This window comes from Theropithecus gelada, chromosome 1 (genome assembly GCF_003255815.1).
Source record: "Theropithecus gelada isolate Dixy chromosome 1, Tgel_1.0, whole genome shotgun sequence".
Lineage (NCBI taxonomy): Eukaryota > Metazoa > Chordata > Mammalia > Primates > Cercopithecidae > Theropithecus > Theropithecus gelada.
The window spans coordinates 186,673,077-186,692,451 of NC_037668.1; the positions used below are offsets into that span (position 1 = coordinate 186,673,077).

The window sequence follows — 19,375 nt, forward strand, 5'->3', positions numbered from 1 at the left end:
TTTTTTTTTTTTTTTTTTTTTTTTTTTTTTGAGACGGAGTCTAGCTCTGTCGCCCAGGCTGGAGTGCAGTGGCCGGATCTCAGCTCACAGCAAGCTCTGCCTCCTGGGTTTTACGCCATTCTCCTGCCTCAGCCTCCCGAGTAGCTGGGACTACAGGTGCCCGCCTGGCTAGTTTTTTGTATTTTTAGTAGAGACGGGGTTTCACCGTGTTAGCCAGGATGGTCTCGATCTCCTGACCTCGTGATCTGCCCGTCTCGGCCTCCCAAAGTGCTGGGATTACAGGCTTGAGCCACCGCGCCCAGCCTTTTCTTTTTTTTTGAGACAGAATCTTGTTGTCACCCAGGCTGGAGTGCAGTGGCACGAACTCAGCTCACTGCAATCTCTGCCTCCCGGGTTCAAGCGATTCTCATGCCTCAGCCTTCCAAGTAGCTAGGATTACAGGTAAGCACCTCCACACCCAGGTAATTTTTGTATTTTTAGTAGAGATGGGGTTTCATCATGTTGGCCAGGCCAGTCTCAAACTCCCAATCTCAGGTGATCCACCCGCCTCAGTCTCCCAAAGTGCTGGATTACAGGCGTGAACCACCATGCCCGGCCTAAATCTCCAAATATTTTTATAAAATTTTGTTTCCTAAAAATGGGGTATGAAACAAGTATGACATAATGGCTGACATTTGGTAATTCATGAAAGGTAAATGAGTGCTCACTATAATGCTTCCTTTTTCTGAATGTTTGAAATATTTCATGACATAAAATTTCATTAAAAGCTACCAGAATAAACATATTTCATATTGTCACAGCACTGACTATACGCCAAGCACCATTCTAAGTGCTTTACTTATATTACTTCCTTTAATACTTGTAATAACCCTATGAGGTAGGTAATGTTATTATCCCAGTTTTACATATGGGCAAACTAAGGCCCAGAAAAGTTAAGTGACTTCCCCAAGGTCACACAGCAAATAGCATGGTTCCAGAATCTATGCTATCTATGCACACTGCCTCTTTACACTTTCTTGTAGAAAACCAGAAAGTAACAGCTTGCAATGCTGACTCAACAAAAATGATTAATGCTGAAAGCAACAGTATATCTCCAAGAGAAAAAATCATGTTTTACCTTCTTTCCACCCAGAATGAGAAATCAACTAAATTCAGATAAAGTAAGCTATCTATATGTGCTTTTAGAATTCAAGAAGTTAGTATCATATATATTATTTCAGAAGTTATATAAGCTTCTTCCCTTTCCCCTATATAAGCTACACAAACTCTAAGCAACTCACTTGGCATTCTTTTCCGCATCTAAAAGAGCTTGCGCCAAATCCTTGTGAGCCTTTTCTGTTTCCTTTGTTAATTTCACATCATGCGCCCGAACTAGACACAGTTCCCTGAAATAAAGCAAAGAAATTTTTAATTCATATTTGGAGACTTCCAAAAAGTTTCTACCAAGAAAATCAGATTTCTACTCAGGTATCTTCTCAGTTATCATGTGTACCTCCCTTCCCAGTTATTCCACCTTATAAACCAAATCAAGAAATTGAGTGTACATTCTAGATGGAATCTTGCCAGGTTTGGAAATGGAATCAGGCTGGCAGGAATCAGGCAGAAAGAAGATGTAGGGGAGATCCTTTAGAATGGAGGGAGGTAGATGCTGACATGCAAGGCCTCCATGCTGGTCTACCCCACTTTCTGATAATGACTATCCTATCTTCTTTATTCTTACCACTAACCATCGTGCTTCAAGGTTAGAAGTTAGATGATCACTAACTTTGATGGCTATATGATACTTACTCTATTTGCAGTGTTAACATCCATAATGTTAACATCCATAATTACAGCACTGTTCTATAAATCTGATTAAGGTAAACATCTGTATTTTATTTTATTTTATTTTTGTTTTCTGAGACAGAGTCTCACTCTGCCACCCAGGCTAGAGTGCAGCGGCATGATCTTGGCTCACTACAACCTCCACCTCCCGGGTTCAAGTGATTCTCCTGCCTCAACCTTCCCAGTAGTTGGGATTACAGGCATGTGGAACCACGCCCAGCTAATTATTTGTACTTTTGGTAGAGATGGGGTTTTACTATGTTGGCCAGGCTGGTCTCAAACTCCTGACCTCAAGTGATCCTCCCACCTCAGCCTCTTGAAGTGCTGGGATTACAGGTGTGAGCCACCATGCCCAGCAACATCTATATTTCAGAAGAAAGAGCAAGTTTTTTCCATGTCAAATATATACAGAATCTTCATTTTTATGTGAACTTGCATAAACCATTTATCTATATCTATATCTACAATGACATCCAGTTATTTTTGTTCTCTTGCTAAACATGAAAAGAAAACAGAAGAACCTTGGCCTTTAACCATTCCACTTTCCCTAAATATTTTTTACTCCTTTTAGAGACATGACATTAACTTTTGTTTCGTGTTTAAGATAATCACAGTTTTTACCTGGTCAATTCTTCAATAACATGCTTGAAATTATACAATTCTTCTAAAATGCGCTGGTCCATCACTCGCTGAGTTACCAAGTCTTTGTAGAAATCAATCATCTGCCGGGCAATCTGGTCAAGCATTTGCACATACCTCTCTCTGCATGAGAAACAACCAAAAAGCTCCTAGATCTGATAAATGAATTCAGTAAATTCTCAGGTTACAAAATCAATGTACACAAATCAGTAGCACTGGTATACACCAAGAAAACCAAGCTGAGAATCAAATCAAGAAATCAATCCCTTTTACAATAGCTGCAAAAAAAAAAAAGAAAAGAAGAGAAAAGAAAAGACTTAGGAATATACTTAACCAAGGAGATGAAAGATCTCTACAAGGAAAACTACAAAACACTGTTGAAAAAACATTGCATATGACACAAACAAATGGAAACACACTCCATGTTCATGGATGGGTAGAATCAATATTGTGAAAATGACCATACTGCCAAACTCAATCTACAGATTCCATGCAATTACCGTCAAAAATACCATCATCATTCTTCACAGAACTGTGAAAAAAAAAAATCCTAAAATTCATATGTAACCAAAAAAGAGCCCACAAAGCCAAAGAAATACTAAGCAAAAAGAACAAATCTGGAAACATCACATTACCTGACTTCAAACTATACTACAAGGTTATAGTTACCAAAACAGCATGGTATGGGTATAAAAATAGGCACATAGACCAATGGAACAGACTAGAGAATCCACAAATAAAGTCAGATACTTACAACCAACTGATCTGCAACAAAGCATACAAAAACATAATGTGGGGAAAGGACACCCTTTTCAACAAATGTTGCTGGGATAACTGGCAAGCCATATGTAGAAGAATGAAACTGGATCCTCATCTCTCACCCTATACAAAAGTCAACTCAAGATGGATCAAAGACTTAAAGACTTGAAACCATAAAAATTCTAGAAGATAACACCAGAAAAACTCTTCTAGACATTGGCTTAGGCAAAGAATTCATGTCCAAGAACCCAAAAGCAAATGCAACAAAAACAAAAATAAATAGATGGGACCTAATTAAACTAAAGAGCTTCTGCACAGCAAAAGAAATAATCAGCAAGGTAAACAGACAACCCACAGAGAGGGAGAAAATATTCATAAACTATGCATCTGGCAAAGGACTAGTACCCAGAATCTATGATGAACTCCAACAAATCAGCAAGAAAAAAACAAATAATTTCACCAAAATGTGGGCAAAGGACATTAATAGACAATCCTCAAAAGAAGATATACAAACAGCCAACAAACATGAAAAAATTCTCAACATCACTAATTATCAGGAAAATGCAATTTAAAACTACAGTGAAATATCACCCTACTACTGCAAGAATGGCCATAATTTAAAAAATCAAAAATAAATGTGGTGAAAAGAGAACACTTTACACTGCTGGTGGGAATGTAAACTAGTACAACCACTATGGAAAACAGTATGGAGATTCTTCAAAGAACTAAAAGTAGAACTACCATTCAATCTAGCAATCCCAATACTGGGTATCTACCCACAGGAAAATAAGTCATTATATGAAAAAGACACATGCACATGCATGTTTATAGTAGCACAATTTGCAATTGCAAAAATACGGAACCAACTTAAATGCCCATCAAGCAATGACTGGTTAAAGAAAATGTGGTATATACACACTATGGAATACTACTTAGCTATAAGATGAAATGAAGGCCGGGCACGGTGGCTCAAGCCTGTAATCCCAGCACTTTGGGAGGCGGAGACGGGAGGATCATGAGGTCAGGAGATCGAGACCATCCTGGCTAACATGGTGAAAGCCCGTCTCTACTACAAAATACAAAAAACTAGCCAGGCGAGGTGGCGGGTGCCTGTAGTCCCAGCTACTCGGGAGGCTGAGGCAGGAGAATGGCGTGAACCCGGGAGGCGGAGCTTGCAGTGAGCTGAGATCCAGCCACTGCACTCCAGCCTGGGCGACAGAGCGAGACTCCGTCTCAAAAAAAAAAAAAGAAAAGATGAAATGAAATAATGGCATTTGCAGCAACTTGGATGGAGTTCGAGACCATTATTCTAAGTGAAGTAACTCAGGAATGGAAAACCAAATATCGTATGTTCTCACTTATAAATAGGAGCTAAGCTATGAGGATGCCAAGGCATAAGAATGATATAATGGACTCTGGGGACTGAGGGGGAAGATTAGGAGGGGGATGAGGAATAAAGACTACATAATGGGTACAGTGTACACTGCTCAGCAGGTGATGGGTTGTATTAGTCCATTCTCACACTGCTATAAGGATATACCCGAGACTGGGTAATTTATAAAGGAAAGAGATTTAATTGACTCATAGTTCCACAGAGCTGGGGAGGCCTCAGGAAACTTACAGTCATGGCAGAAGGGAAAGCAAACATGTCCTTCTTCACACAGCGGTAGGAAGGAGTAGAATGAAAGCCCAGCAAAGGGAGAAGCCCTTTATAAAACCATCAGATCTCTGGCCAGGCACAGTGACTCATGCCTGTAATCTCAGCACTTTGGGAGGCCGAGACAGGCGAATCACCTGAGGTCAGGAGTTTGAGACTAGCCTGGCCAACATGGTGAAACCCTGTCTCTACTAAAAATACAAAAAATGAGCTGGGAATGGTAGTGCATAACTTTAATTCCAGCTACTTGGGAGGCTAAGGCAGGAGAATCCCTTGAACCCAGGGGCCGGAGGTGGCAGTGAGCTGAGATTGCACCACTGCACTTCAGCCTGAGCAACAGAGTGAGACTCCATCTCAAAAATAAATAAATAAATAAATAAAATCATCAGATCTCATGAGAACTAATTCACTATCACAAGAACAGAATGAGGGAAACAGCTCTCATGACTCAACCAGCTCTACCTGGTCCCTCCCATGACATATGGGGATTATGGCAACTACAATTCAAGATGAGATTTGGTTGGGGACACAGCCAAACCATATCACGAGTATACCAAAACTCTCAGAAAATCACCATTGAAGAACTTATCCGTGTAACCAAAAACCACCTGTTCTCCAAAAACTATTGAAATAAAATAAGAGAAGCAAGGTATCATGCAGAAGGAAAGGAAAAAAAAAGACAGAAAATATGCAAGAAAGAAAATAATGTTAGAGAATAAAATAGTAAACAGACATTCCAAAAGTTTTGTGAGATGAACAATATATTTTAAAAAAAAAAAAAAGAAAAAGAAGGCTGGCTGCAGTGGCTTACGCCTGTAATCCCAGCACTTTGGGGGCCCGGGGCAGGTGGATCACCTGAGGTTGGGAGTTCGAAACCAGCCTGACCAAGATGGATAAACCCCGTCTCTACTAAAAACACAAAATTAGCTGGGTGTGGTGGTGCATGCCTGTAATCCCAGCTACTTGGAAGGCTGAGACAGGAGAATCGCTTGAACCTGGGAGGCAGAGGTTGCAGGGAGCCAAGATCGCGCCATTGCGCTCCAGCCTGGGCAACAAGATCAAAGCTCCGTCTCAAAAAAATAAATAAATAAAAAACAAAAAGCACAGAAGCAGAATGCTTGTGGCTCCATTAAAAAAGAAAAAAGAAAAAACAGGAATCTAGGCTGTCTTCCTGCCATGCCATACAAGTGAGTGAACAATTACAGAGAATTGTAACCAGAGCCCTAATTATTTGGAATATCATATGTGAGATATAAAACAAAAATAAAAACTTGTTTTATTCCTTCTTCTAGATATAAATTCTATGAGACTAGAAACCATGTCTTACATATTTGTATTTTCACATCTAACAGCATGACTTACGTATAGTGAGAGTCTTATAAATAGTTAAATTCATGAATAAAACCACTTTTTTCAAATTGACAACATGTAAAATGACATCAACTATTTAAACATAAACAAAAATCTTTAATACAAAGAAGTCATTTATTTTGCTTCCAAATAAAACCAAACAAAATATTTGGAAGTGATCACAGATGATAAATTATAAATACCATAGCTGAATAGTATTCATCTATATTAACAGTGATATAGGCCAGGTGTGATGGTTCACACCTGTAACCTCAGCACTCTGGGAGGCTGAGGCAGGCAGATCACTTGAGGCCAGGAGTTCAAGACCAGCCTAGCCAACATGGCAAAACCTTGTCTCTACCAAAAATACAAAAATTAGCATGGCATGGTAGCACATGCCTATAATCCCAGCTACTTGGGTGGCTGAAACACAAGAATCACTTGAGCCTGGGAGGTGAAGGTTGCAGTGAGCAGAGATCTCACCACTGCACTCCAGCCTGGGTGACAGAGCAAGATTGTCTTAAAAAAAAAAAAAAAAAAAACAGGCCGGGCACGGTGGCTCAAGCCTGTAATCCCAGCACTTTGGGAGGCCGAGACGGGTGGATCACGAGGTCAGGAAATCGAGACCATCCTGGCTGACATGGTGAAACCCCGTCTCTACTAAAAAATAGGAAAAACTAGCCGGGCGAGGTGGTGGGTGCCTGTAGTCCCAGCTACTCGGGAGGTTGAGGCAGGAGAATGGCGTGAACCCAAGAGGAGGAGCTTGCAGTGAGCTGAGATCCGGCCACTGCACTCCAGCCTGGGTGACAGAGCAAGACTCCGTCTCAAAAAAAAAAAAAAAAAAAAAAAACTGATCTAGGTGTTATACCGTAAGCCTGAGGTCCTAGATTTGTAATATGTCTGAGTTGGACTAGTCGTTTAATCTTTCATCCATTGACAGAAAGAATTATCTAGCCCTTGCTAAAAGGCTGAAAGTGACAGAGAGTTTATCACCTCAAGATGCAGCTCATATATTGGAAAGTATCCATTTAAAAAACATCGTCTTTAGGATTTTCCCCTCCTAACAACATAGGAACTAAATACTCATTACAATCCAACTAGATCCATAAAAGAACACACTTTTCAAAGCATTACTGAGCTTGCGGAAAGAAACAGAAGATTCTAGGGATGAAAAACAAGAACAAACAAAAAATAGTAAGTTAGAAATGGAGTGGGAGTTGTGAGCAGTAAGCAAACCCAGGGTCAGGGTGGTTCCCAGGAAAATATCAACACTGAAAACCAGAGACTAAGTCTTGGGCTCACTTCAAAGTGGGAGGCATGGGCAAGTGTAGGACTACTGCATGAATCCCAGATTCCAGAAGGGAGCACATGCAAATCTTCTTTTCCAGAAAGCATCCTGGATTCATGCCCTGAGGACCCCATGGCCAAGGTCAGTGAAATATTAGCTCCATAAGCAAAGGCTGCAAAATACTAATGTAAATAAACCACCATGAATGAGACTCAGAAGAAACAACCAACAACAGATTTTATAAGACTATGCATGAAATGTTTGAGAAATAAAAGACAGAATCTAAAAATGGGCTGGGCACAGTGGGCTCACACCTGTAATCCCAGCACTTTGGGTGGATGAGGTGGGCAGATCACCTGAAATTAGGAGTTCGAGACCAGCCTGGCCAACATAGGGAAACCCCATCTCTACTAAAAATGCAAAATTAGCCAGGCATGGTGTAGCATGCCTGTAATCCCAGCTACTCAGGAGGCTGAGGTGGGAGAATCACTTGAATGTGGAGGTGGGGCTTGCAGTGAGCTCAGATCGTGCCATTGCACTCTAGCCTGAGTGACAAGAGTGAAACTCCATCTCAAAAAAAAAAAAAAAAAAGAATCTAAAAATGAATAAACAATAAAATTCTTAAGGGAGACCAGGCACAGTGGCTCACACTTGTAATCCCAGCACTCTGGGAGGCTCAGATGGGTGGATTGCTTGAGGCCAGGAGTTCGAGACTAGCCTGGCCAATATGGCAAACCCTTTCTCTACTAAAAATACAAAAAAAATAAAAAATAAAAAAATAGCCAGGCATGGTGGCATGTGCCTGTAGTCCCAGCTACTTGGGAGGCTAAGGCACAAGAATCACTTGAACCCGAGAGTCAGAAGTTGCAGTGAGACAAGATTGTGCCACTGCACTGCAGCCTGGGCCACAGCCAGATCCTGTCTCAAACAAACCAAACCAAAACAAAACAAAAACTCTTAGGGGAAAAATATAATTATTGAGTTAATAATAGATGGGTTATAGCAGAATAGACACACCTAAAGAAGGTAGTAATGTCCTAGAACAAATTACCCAAAATGTAGGACATAGATAAGAGGGAAACTATGAAAAAGAGATTAAGAGACAAAGAAGATAGAATGAGAGTATCTAACATATATCTAATCAAAGCTCCAGAAAGAGAAGACAGAATGCAGTACAGACACAAGTCAAAGATCATCACTGATAATTTCCCAAAACTTCTGAAAGACATCAATCTATATAGAGAATTATGGTATAGATATAGGTACAGGAAATATAAAAAGAAATCCAGAGGAACTAAATTTACTTTCCTACCTGAAGTAACAACAACAAAACAAGGACAAAGAATATGAAACAATTTTTAAGACACTGGATATCAGGCAATGAAAGTAAGTGATCCCTGAGAGACCAGAAATAAAGCAAACCCTACAATTATGCCAGCCTAATGCCTTGGGAGAGTTTTCCAGGCCATAGCACACAGAAAGGGAATCCAGGAAGACCCCAGTTGACTCTCTGAGTTAAGGAGACAGAGCTAACAGTCTAGAGATGAAAGCAGCTGGAGTTCAGAGGGCAGAGTAGCAGAGGGAACAGTTACACAGGATATGCAGAAGATCTCCCTCAAGCGTTCACCTAAGTACTGATCAGAGCATAAATGTGAGAAAACTACCCAAGACCAAGGAAAGAACTAACCCAAAAGGATCAGAGGTAAGAGTGCCGGAACTCGCAGAGAAGTAGTACCAGTTCCAAGCAACCAGACTGTAAAAACTCATGATTCATGGGACATTGGATATGGTACACAGAAAAGTTTTCCCTCGGTATCCAGAACTAATTAGCCCTAAATTGGGCACTGCTCTTGTCCCACCTAAAGACCTAACAGTATCAAAATTTTTAAAAATAACTTAATTGTGTCCCACAACAAAGCTAAGAAATATTTGTATGAATACAAAAGTATACAGATCTGAATAAGGCACGATTCCTGTCTGCCATCCAATCAAAATTACTCCTAGGTTTAAATGTTTGTCCCCTCATAACTGGTGTTGAAATTTAATTGTTATTATAACAGCATTAAGAGGTGGACCTCTGCCCTGATAAATGGACTAATGCCATTATTGCAGGAGTGGGTTCATTATCGCACGAGTGGACTCACTCCCTCTTTCTCTCTCTCTCACTCTCTCACTTTCTGTCATGTTACGATTACCACAAGAAGGTTCTCACCAGATGCTGGCACCTTCGTATATTGCACTTCCCAGCTTCCCAAACTGTGAGCCAATAAATTTCTGCTCATTATAAATTACCCCCGTCTGTGAGCAGCACAAGGCAGACTAAGACAATTACTAAACATGTAAAGAAGCAGGAAAACACGCCTATGAGGAGAAAAATCAATGAATCAAAACTGACCCAGACCAAAAGAGATGTTAGAATTAACAGACAAAACCACTAAAAGTTATCTAACTACATTCTGTATGTTCAAAAAGTTAAGTAGAGACATGGAAGATATTTAAAAGACCCAAATTGACCTTCTAGAGATGAAAGTAAAAATGTCTGAGATGAAAATATACACTAGATAGGATTAAAGTGAGATCCTGTCTCTACAAAAAAATACAAAAAAAATTAGCTGGGTGTGGTGGCACACACTTGTAGCCCCAGCTACTTAGGAGGCTGAGGTAGGAGGATCACTTGAGCCCAGGAGGTTGAGGCTGTAATGAGCAAAGATCATGCCACTGCACTCCAGCCTGGGTAACAGCACAAGACTCTACGTCAAAAATAATGATAATAATAGTAATAATAATTAGATAGGATTAAAAGCAGATTAGATATTATGGGAAAAAAGATTAATGAACTTGAAGGTATAGCAATAGAAACTATCCAAAATGAATACAAATAGAAAAGAGCAAAAATGTGTATAACGTTAGTGATCTGTGGGACAACTTCAGTACTAGTGGCCTAATAAACGTGCAAACAAATTCCCTCAAAAGGGGTGGAAAGACAAACAAAAACACTTAAAGAAATAGCCAAAATTTTTTCATATTTGATGAAAACTATAAAGCCACAGATCAAAATGCTTAATAAGCACCAAGCACAAGAAACGTAAAAAGAACTACACCAAGGCATAGCATAGTGAAATTGCTCAAAAGCAACAGTAAAGAAAAAATCCTAAGGCCAGGCTCGGTGGCTCATGCCTGTAATCCCAGCACTTTGGGAGGCCAAAGTGGGCAGATCACGAGGTCAGGAGTTTGAGACCAGCCTGACCAACATGGTGAAACCCTGTCTCTACTAAAATACACAAAAAACTAGCCGGGCGAGGTGGCGGGCGCCTGTAGTCCCAGCTACTCGGGAGGCTGAGGCAGGAGAATGGTGTGAACCCAGGAGGCGGAGCTTGCAGTGAGCTGAGATCTGGCCACTGCACTCCAGCCTGGGCCACAGAGCGAAACTCCGTCTCAAAAAAAAAAAAAAAAAAAATCTAAAGGAAACTGGACCATTCCAATAATAGCACTAACCTGACTTTAGACAGAAGTTCTCCTCTGTCTGCACAGTCCACACTGACTTGTCGAATAAGTTCATGAAATATCGTGTTGTAAATGGTCTGTTCCTTCTTCAATATATGTAGTAGTTTGTGCATCTGTCAGAAGGTAAGTAACATAATCAGTACTTACTACAGTCTTAGTAAAAAACGTTTTAGGAGGTTAACACCCTAAATGTAAGTAAGTTTTAGAAACATGTTGATTAATTTATTTCACTTACATTTTCATTTATATATATACATACAAAAGTGATATTTGATTTTTAAAAGTTGGTCTGCCTAGGCACAGTGGCTCACACCTGTAATCCCAACACTTTGGGAGGCCAAGGTGGGCAGATTGCTTGAGGCAAGGAGCTTGAGACCAGCCTGGGCAATATGGTGAGACCCTGTCTGTACAAAAAATATAAAAATTAGCCAGCCATAGTGGCACACGCCTGTAGTCCCAGCTACTCGGGAGGCTGAGGTGGGAGGATCACCTGAGTCCAGGGAGGCGGCAGCTGCAGTAAGCCATGATCACAGTGTACTCCAGCCTGGGTGACAGAGTAAGATGTTATCTCAAAAAAAAAAAAAATTGGTTTAATCACAAGCCTCTTTATCTGATGCACTGAAAAGGTCACAATATCACTTCTATGTTATACCTGCCAAAAATAAAAAACCTCAATCTAAAATCATAACTATACATACATCTGACAAACCAAAATTGAAGAACATTCTACAGAGTAACTGGCTTGTGTTCTTCAAAACAACAAAGTCAAGAAAAACAAAGAAAGGCTGAGAAACTGTTTCAGATTAAAGTTGTCTAAAGAAACATGACAACTAAAAGAACTGTGTGATCCTTGCATTCTGGACTAGGAAGAAAAAATAGCTATTTTTAAAAGCCATTATAGAGACAATTGATAAAAGATAAAATTTAAATGGGGTCTGTGTTAGATAATACTATCATATCAACATTAAATTTCCTGGTAACTATATTACGGATATATAAGAGAATGTCCTTGTTTGTAGGAAATATATCCTGAATATCTGGATGTCAAAAAGGCTTGATATCTCCAACTCACTCTAAACGGTTCAGAACAAAATGATGCATATGTAGACAGAGAAGGAGAGAGAATGAGAAAGCAAATAGGGCACAATGTAAATAACTAGATGGAGAATCTGGGTAAAGGTTACATAGCATTGTCTTGTATTGAACTTTTTCTGTAAGTTTCCAATTCTATACAAATGAAATATATAAAACAAAAAAGAAATAGCCCTGATAAAGAAAAAAGTCTCTATCTATGTAAGACTAAAAGAGTTTTTCTTAAGTAGAAAATAAAAATTACAAGTGGTGGCCCGGTGCGGTGGTTCACGCCTTTAATCCCAGCACTTTGGGAGGGTGAGGTGGGCAGATCACTTGAGGTCAGGAGCTTGAGAACAGCCTGGCCAACAGGTGAAACTCCATCTCTACTAAAAATATATCTGGCAGTGTTTTTTAGTGTTACATAAAATAATAAGGGTCTTACAATCAATGATACCTTGTATTTGATGAAATAATAATACTAACAATTAATTATACAGTGTCTACCACATGCCAGGAACTGTTCTAAGCACTTTACATTTATTATGTCATTTCATCTCCACAAAAACCCTATGAGGTAGGTGATATTATTATCTCCAATGTTCAGATGAGGAAACTGAGGTACAAATACATTAAATGACTTGTCCAAGGCTACCAGCAAATATACAGCAGGGTCAGAATTCTAACCCAGGCAATCTGCCTCCTGAGTGCATGCTCTTAGCCACCAGGTTGCATTCAGCTTTGCAATTACCTTAGTTGGTCCTGTATATTCCTGATTTTCCACACCAGCCCTCTCTAGCATAGTATCCATCACATCATTCAGCTGGGCCACTTCTACTCTTTTATTAGGTTTCCTAAAAAATTGAAGTGGCAGACTTACGCAATTAACATTGCAACAGGTAATTCTCAAATAGCAAAAAGAACATAATATGTGTAAAGAGAATATGCTCTCTGGGATATTAATGGCATTTTAAGCATTAGACCTAATCTATTGGGAGACCAATAACACAGTAGAAAAAAGCAAGAAAAATGCAAATAGTATGATTCTCCTTTTCATAAAAGAAAATAATGCTTCCCCCAAAAAAATTCTATATACCTATCACATAGGAGTGTAAGAACATAGCAAAAGAAAAAATGTGGGGAGATAAACATCAAATTTTTAACATTGGTTACCTCACAATGTGAGAGAAGAAAGGGACAAAGAAAAGGAAAAAAAAAAAGACTATAGCAAAATAGAGAAATACTAATGGTTAAACATAGAATATAAAAGTACTTTATAGTATTTAAATATTATGCTATATATGTAAATATGTAAAATTGAATATGCAATTAGACAAATGAAATACATAAACATTGAATATACAATCGTAAAAACGAAAACACTGATTAGATGATGAAATTGTAGGCAATTATTGTCTTGGGTTGCTGGTATAATTTTAACAATTGTGTTTAATAAAGTACCAAGAAATATGTATGTATATAGGTAATCTTTCTGAGAAAGATTTGAGAAAATAAACGTACTCACATGGATGGGAAGAGCAATAGCCTGTTTTCACTATCTGTGAGGAGAGTAGTGTATTTGCTACAATAAATAAGATAGGTAAATGTTATTTTAAGAAAATTTTCTAGCCTGTTTATCAATTAGCACAACTAACCCCCAGAATCTTGGTTTCTAAGTACCATTCTCCACTAAAAGGAATCAGTATTCCTTGGAGAAGTGACTCACCACCCATTCCAGGGCTGGAGTTGGAAAATACAAGACGAACCTGGAAATCTTATCGAGCCAGAAAGTAAGTGTTCAAATAATCATGGGGACATGTCCAAAGAACACAAGAGACAACTCAAAGGAGCAGCGTTTGGCCATGGGCCAAATCTGGAAAAATTTGAGCATCAAAATAATGGGCTGGGCAAGGTGGCTCATGCTTGTAACCCTAACACTTTGGGAGGCTGAGGCAGGCAGATCACTTGAGGTCAGGAGTTCGAAACCAGCCTGGCCAACATGGTGAAACCCCCTCTTTACTAAAAATACAAAAAAAAAAAAAAAAATTACCTGGGAATGGTCGCGTGTGCCTGTAATCCCAGCTACTCGGGAAGCTGAGGCAGGAGAATCACTTGAAACCAGGAAGTGGAGGTTGCAGTGAGCTGAGATCGCGCCACTGCACTCCAGCCTGGGCAATAAGAGCAAAACTCCACCTCCAAAAAATGAAATAAAATAAAATAATGATAGTAAAGAATTAAAATCCATCAAATAAAATAGAAATCCATTATTCCATATGGTAAAATGCCAACTAACAAATTGGCAGAAGAAATAATGATCATACAGAAGAAATGATGAAAATTTTTAGAATTCATCAAGACTGGGTGCAGTGGCTCACACCTATAATCCCAGCACTTTGGGAGGCCAAGGCGGGTGGGTCACCTGAGGTCAGGAGTTTGAGACCAACCTGGCCAAAATGGCAAAACCCTATCTCTACTAAAAATACAAAAATTAGCTAGGGGTGGTGGCGGGCACCTGTAGTTACAGCTACTCGGGAGGCTGAGGCATGAGAATTGCTTGAACCCAAGGGGCAGAAGTTGCAGTGAGCCAAGATTGCACCACTTCATTCCAGCCTGGGTGACAAAGCAAGACTTCGTCTCAAAAAAAAAAAAAAAAAAAAAAAATCAGTCATGCGTGGTGGCTCATGCCTATAATTCCAGCACTTTGGGAGGCCAAGGTGGGCAGATCACCTGAGGTCAGGAGTTAAAGACCAGCTTGGCTAACATGGTGAAACCCTGTTTCTACTAAAAATTCAAACAACTAGCCAGGCATGGTGGTGCTTGCCTGTAATCCCAGCTATTCAGGAGGGTGAGGCAGGAGAATTGCTTGAACCTGGGAGGCGGAGGTTGTGGTGAGCCAAGATCGTGCCGTTGCACTCCAGCTTGGGCAACAAGAGCGAAACTCCGTCTCAAAAAAAAAAAAAAGTCATCAAAAGATCTATAACCAATGGGTTGTTAGGAAATACACACTAAAGTATTTGGTGGTAGAAGTATTTGATTACTTACTCTTAAATAGTTTGAAAATATGTGCATGTGTATGCATGATTATGTATGTTTAAGAGCAAATGAGACAAAGTGTAAACAACCAGTGACTCAAGGTAGAGGAGGTAGGCATTCCTTTTCCCATTTTTGCAACTTTTTATGTCTGAAATTACATTAAAATAAAAGGTTACCCAAAAAATGAATTTCATTTGGTTCTCTTGAGCAAAATATTGTTCTGAAGCATACCATCACAATGAAATGCAATATATTATAACATACATATTGGAAAGACAATATCAAAAGAGTGACAGCCGCTGGATATTTTATCATAAAACCTTAGTCCAAAGTTCTCGTTTTCTAAACTACAAAACATTCAAGTGTTGTTTCAGAAAATAAAAGCAAGATCCTATTTTCAATCCCATAAACAGGAATCAAAGACGACAGATGATGAGTCTGCAATGTGGAGCCAAGCCCTGGAGCATGGATTATGAGATGCTGGCTCAGAGGGCTACTTTCCTTTGTCTCCACGATCGTTGCTCAAAATCATTCCTGAAGGGCATAGTCACGCATTCAAAACAAAGTCCCATTTTTTAAAAAATTCAAAATTAAATGGCAGGAAAAAAATACGAATAATTTAATCACTAACATCCCAAACTCTTTTAAGTACTTTTAGTTTTGTTTTTTTTTTTTTTTTTAATTTGTATCTTTCTTTTTTAAAATTATTTATTTATTTATTTTTGAGACGGAGTCTGGCGCTGTCGCCCAGGCTGGAGTGCAGTGGCTCGATCTCGGCTCACTGCAAGCTCCCCCTGCAGTGTTCACGCCATTCTCCCGCCTTCGCCTCCGGAGTAGCTGGGACTACAGGCACCCGCCACCACGCCCGGCTATTTTTTTGTATTTTTTGTATTTTTAGTAGAGACAGAGTTTCACCATGTTAGCCAGGATGGTCTTGATCTCCTGACCTCATGATCTGCCTGCCTCAGCCTCCCAAAGTGCTGGGATTACAGGCGTAAGCCACCGGCCCCAGCCAATTTGTATCTTTCTTAATTGTATTAGGATGGCTGGCTCAAATGTTTCCTCATTTCAGTTTATATATTGCTCAGGAAATGAGTGTACTATTCTCAGGTTCTTCTATATATGGGAAGGAGGAAACAGTTCAACTTGTCAGGTATTCTTTCTTGTTTTTGTTGAGATGGAGTTTCACTCTTGTTGCCTAGGCTGGAGTGTAATGGCACAATCTTGGCTCACTGCAACCTCTGCCTCCCAGGTTCAAGCGATTCTCCTGCCTCAGCCTTCTCAGTAGCTGGGATTACAGGCACCCGTCACCACGCCCAGCTAATATTTTTGTATTTTTAGTAGAGACAGGGTTTCACCATGTTGACCAGGCTGGTCTTGAACTCCTGACCTCAGATGATCCACCCGCCTCGGCCTTGCAAAGTGCTAGGATTACAGGCATGGGCCACTGAGCCGGGGCAGGTATTCTTTACATATTATAGTACTCACTCATCATAACACTCCAAACCTGAAACTCCTGTACTTGACACAATATGAAATTCTTCAGGAATCAAAGTATCTGTTAGTGTCTTTGGCTTAAAAGAAAAGAAAAACAAAACAAAAAAGAAGAATGAATACATTAATAGAGAAAAAATTCACTTGCACAAATCCTAATTCCTAACCCAAAGAGATACTACTTTTTAAGTTGAGAAATTTTGATTAGAGAAATAACAATATTAGTAATGTGGGTCACAGCAAATGACAAAAACTAACCAGAGCACACATCTCTAAAATAACCATAAATTAAAGAATAACCTTGGTACTAGTATTAGTTACATGTGTTCCATATATTCAGAAGTTTATTGATTCTTTTCCTTTAAATTCAGCAGGGAATTTAAAATTCAACTTAGCAAGATACCAAAGATAAGAATCCTACAACTTTATATGTAGATTTCTAGGGGAAAAAGAAATCTAATCTCCCACACTGTGTTTTTTAGATTAAAACAGATCAACTGTGGTTTGCAAAATAGCTTAGAATAAGATATTTTGATCTTTTCCTGCTAAATACCCTTTTCCTGTTTTAAGAAGTAATTTCAAAATGCTATGAAGATTGGTGAGCAATGCAGGTTGTTATAGTATGACATTGTCTTATATTCTGGAGAAATGATTTTTAAAAGTGGACAGAGGGAGAGAAGATTATTTGTCAAATACTTTACTTACCTTATGCGGCACAATGACACCATCATGTGACTGTAATGAACGGGCCAAATGTGGGGGACAAACTGCCTTCTCCCTAGTCTGTCCTTTGGTATATTTAACATCATACAGAAAAGAAATATCCCTAAGAAATAAGAAAAATATATTTACAAAACAAGTTTTCTATCTGGATACCACATAACAGCAGGTGAGATCCACAGAGATCCTTCTAATGGGTAAGATGGTCCTCTGTGTCAGCAAAACTGATCTCCTTACGTAACACTTTACTAAGCCTGAGGCATTAAACATGAGTTTCCCCACATTCTTTCTCTTCTCCACCTGAAATTTCTCATTCATATCACAAACTCTTTCCTTCAGTATCAGGTTAAAATATATTCTCTTTCCTGTGGTTATTCCCTCCACTTAGGTGCTTGATTCCATCTTTGCCCATATCCTCAGGAGTCGCATTCCATCAGTCCTAACTTCTGTGTATCTCCAACTCTACTGGAACATCCCCTTTGATCTATAATAAACTTTTTCCCCTTATAAAAATCTCTCCTTGAACATGCATTGCTGTCATGTTGTGATTATTATTATCATTATTACTATTATTATTATTATTATTATTATTATTTTGACACAGAGTCTCACTCTGTCGCCCAGGCTGGAGTGCAATGGCGCAAAATCTCAGTTCACTACAACCTCCGCCTCCCGGATTCAAGCAATTCTCCTGCCTCAGTCTCCTAAGTACTGGGATGACAAGCACGTACCACTATGCCTGGCTAATTTTTTGCATTTTTTAGTAGAGATGGGGTTTTGCCATGTTGGCCACGCTGGTCTTGAACTCCTGGCCTCAGGTAAGCCACCCGCCTCAGCCTCCCAAAGTGCTGGGATTACAGGCATAAGCCACAATGCCTGGCCACTGTCATGTTATTATGATCTATCAATGGATCAATCGATCAATCATCACTCACTTGTGTTAAACATCAGACTTTCTGAAATTGTCCTGCAATCTGATTTCCACCCATACCTCTCTTCTGAAACAATTTTCTAGAAAGTTGATGATGATTACCACTGCCAAGTTAAACACTCTCTTAGCAGTTATCTTCTACCACACTTCCCTGGAATGTTTTCCAGGGTTGATCACATTTGCAACTTTTCTGTGAGTCTTTTTTTTTTTTTTTTTTTTTTTTTGAGACGGAGTCTCGCTGTGTCACCCAGGCTGGAGTGCAGTGGCGCGATCTCGGCTCACTGCAAGCTCCGCCTCCCGGGTTTACGCCATTCTCCTGCCTCGGCCTCCGAGTAGCTGGGACTACAGGCGCCCGCCACCACGCCCGGCTAGTTTTTTGTATTTTTTTAGTAGAGACGGGGTTTCACCATGTTAGCCAGGATGGTCTCCATCTCCTGACCTCGTGATCCACCCGCCTCGGCCTCCCAAAGTGCTGGGATTACAGGGTTGAGCCACCGCGCCCGGCCGTGAGTCTTTAAATTATTTCAAAATAAGAAGTTTAATAAAACAAAATAAAGAAAAGTGGAGAAAAAAATCCTCTGGTAACCAAGATGTGGGCAAGTGGTCTAAGCTAGGCCAAATTACTCTCCCAGGAGACTGAATTCTGAGTCATTGACTCTTTTAAGGTTTCCAAGACAGAAAACAATAGGCATGAACATCACCACAATGGTACCCTGAAATGATTGTCCATTATATCCTTCTATAAACTCCAAATGTATTTACTGGTTTACATAGTAAAGAATAATTCAGCATCTACTACATACCAGGCACTATTCTGGGAGCTAAGAACATTAACAGTGAAAAAAGCAAATAAAAAGTTCCTACCCTCATGGAACTGATTCTAGTGGTGAAGAATGACAATACAGAAATGTTACAATTTCAAGGCCAGGTGCAGTGGCTCATGCCTATAATACCAGCACTTTGGGAGGCCGAGGTGGGCAGATCACTTAAGGTCAGGAGTTCGAGACCACCCTGACCATCATGGCGAAACCCCTTCTCTACTAGAAATACAAAAATTAGCCAGGCAGGGGTGGTACATGCCTGTAGTCCCAGCTACTTGGGAGGC

General features: G+C 39.8%; 1 protein-coding gene across 1 annotated transcript in view; it reads right to left on the bottom strand.

Moving 5' to 3' along the window:
* Positions 1-19,375, bottom strand: part of AXDND1 (axonemal dynein light chain domain containing 1) — a 185,853-nt gene that overhangs the window by 154,124 nt on the left and 12,354 nt on the right. Inside the window, exons 5-11 of the mRNA XM_025389451.1 lie at positions 17,325-17,445; positions 16,614-16,699; positions 13,618-13,674; positions 12,844-12,946; positions 11,013-11,134; positions 2,446-2,586; positions 1,281-1,385 (exon numbers count right to left, since the gene is read on the bottom strand). Of these exons, the coding sequence (XP_025245236.1) occupies positions 1,281-1,385; positions 2,446-2,586; positions 11,013-11,134; positions 12,844-12,946; positions 13,618-13,674; positions 16,614-16,699; positions 17,325-17,445 (735 nt within the window). The remainder of the gene's footprint in view (positions 1-1,280; positions 1,386-2,445; positions 2,587-11,012; positions 11,135-12,843; positions 12,947-13,617; positions 13,675-16,613; positions 16,700-17,324; positions 17,446-19,375) is intronic.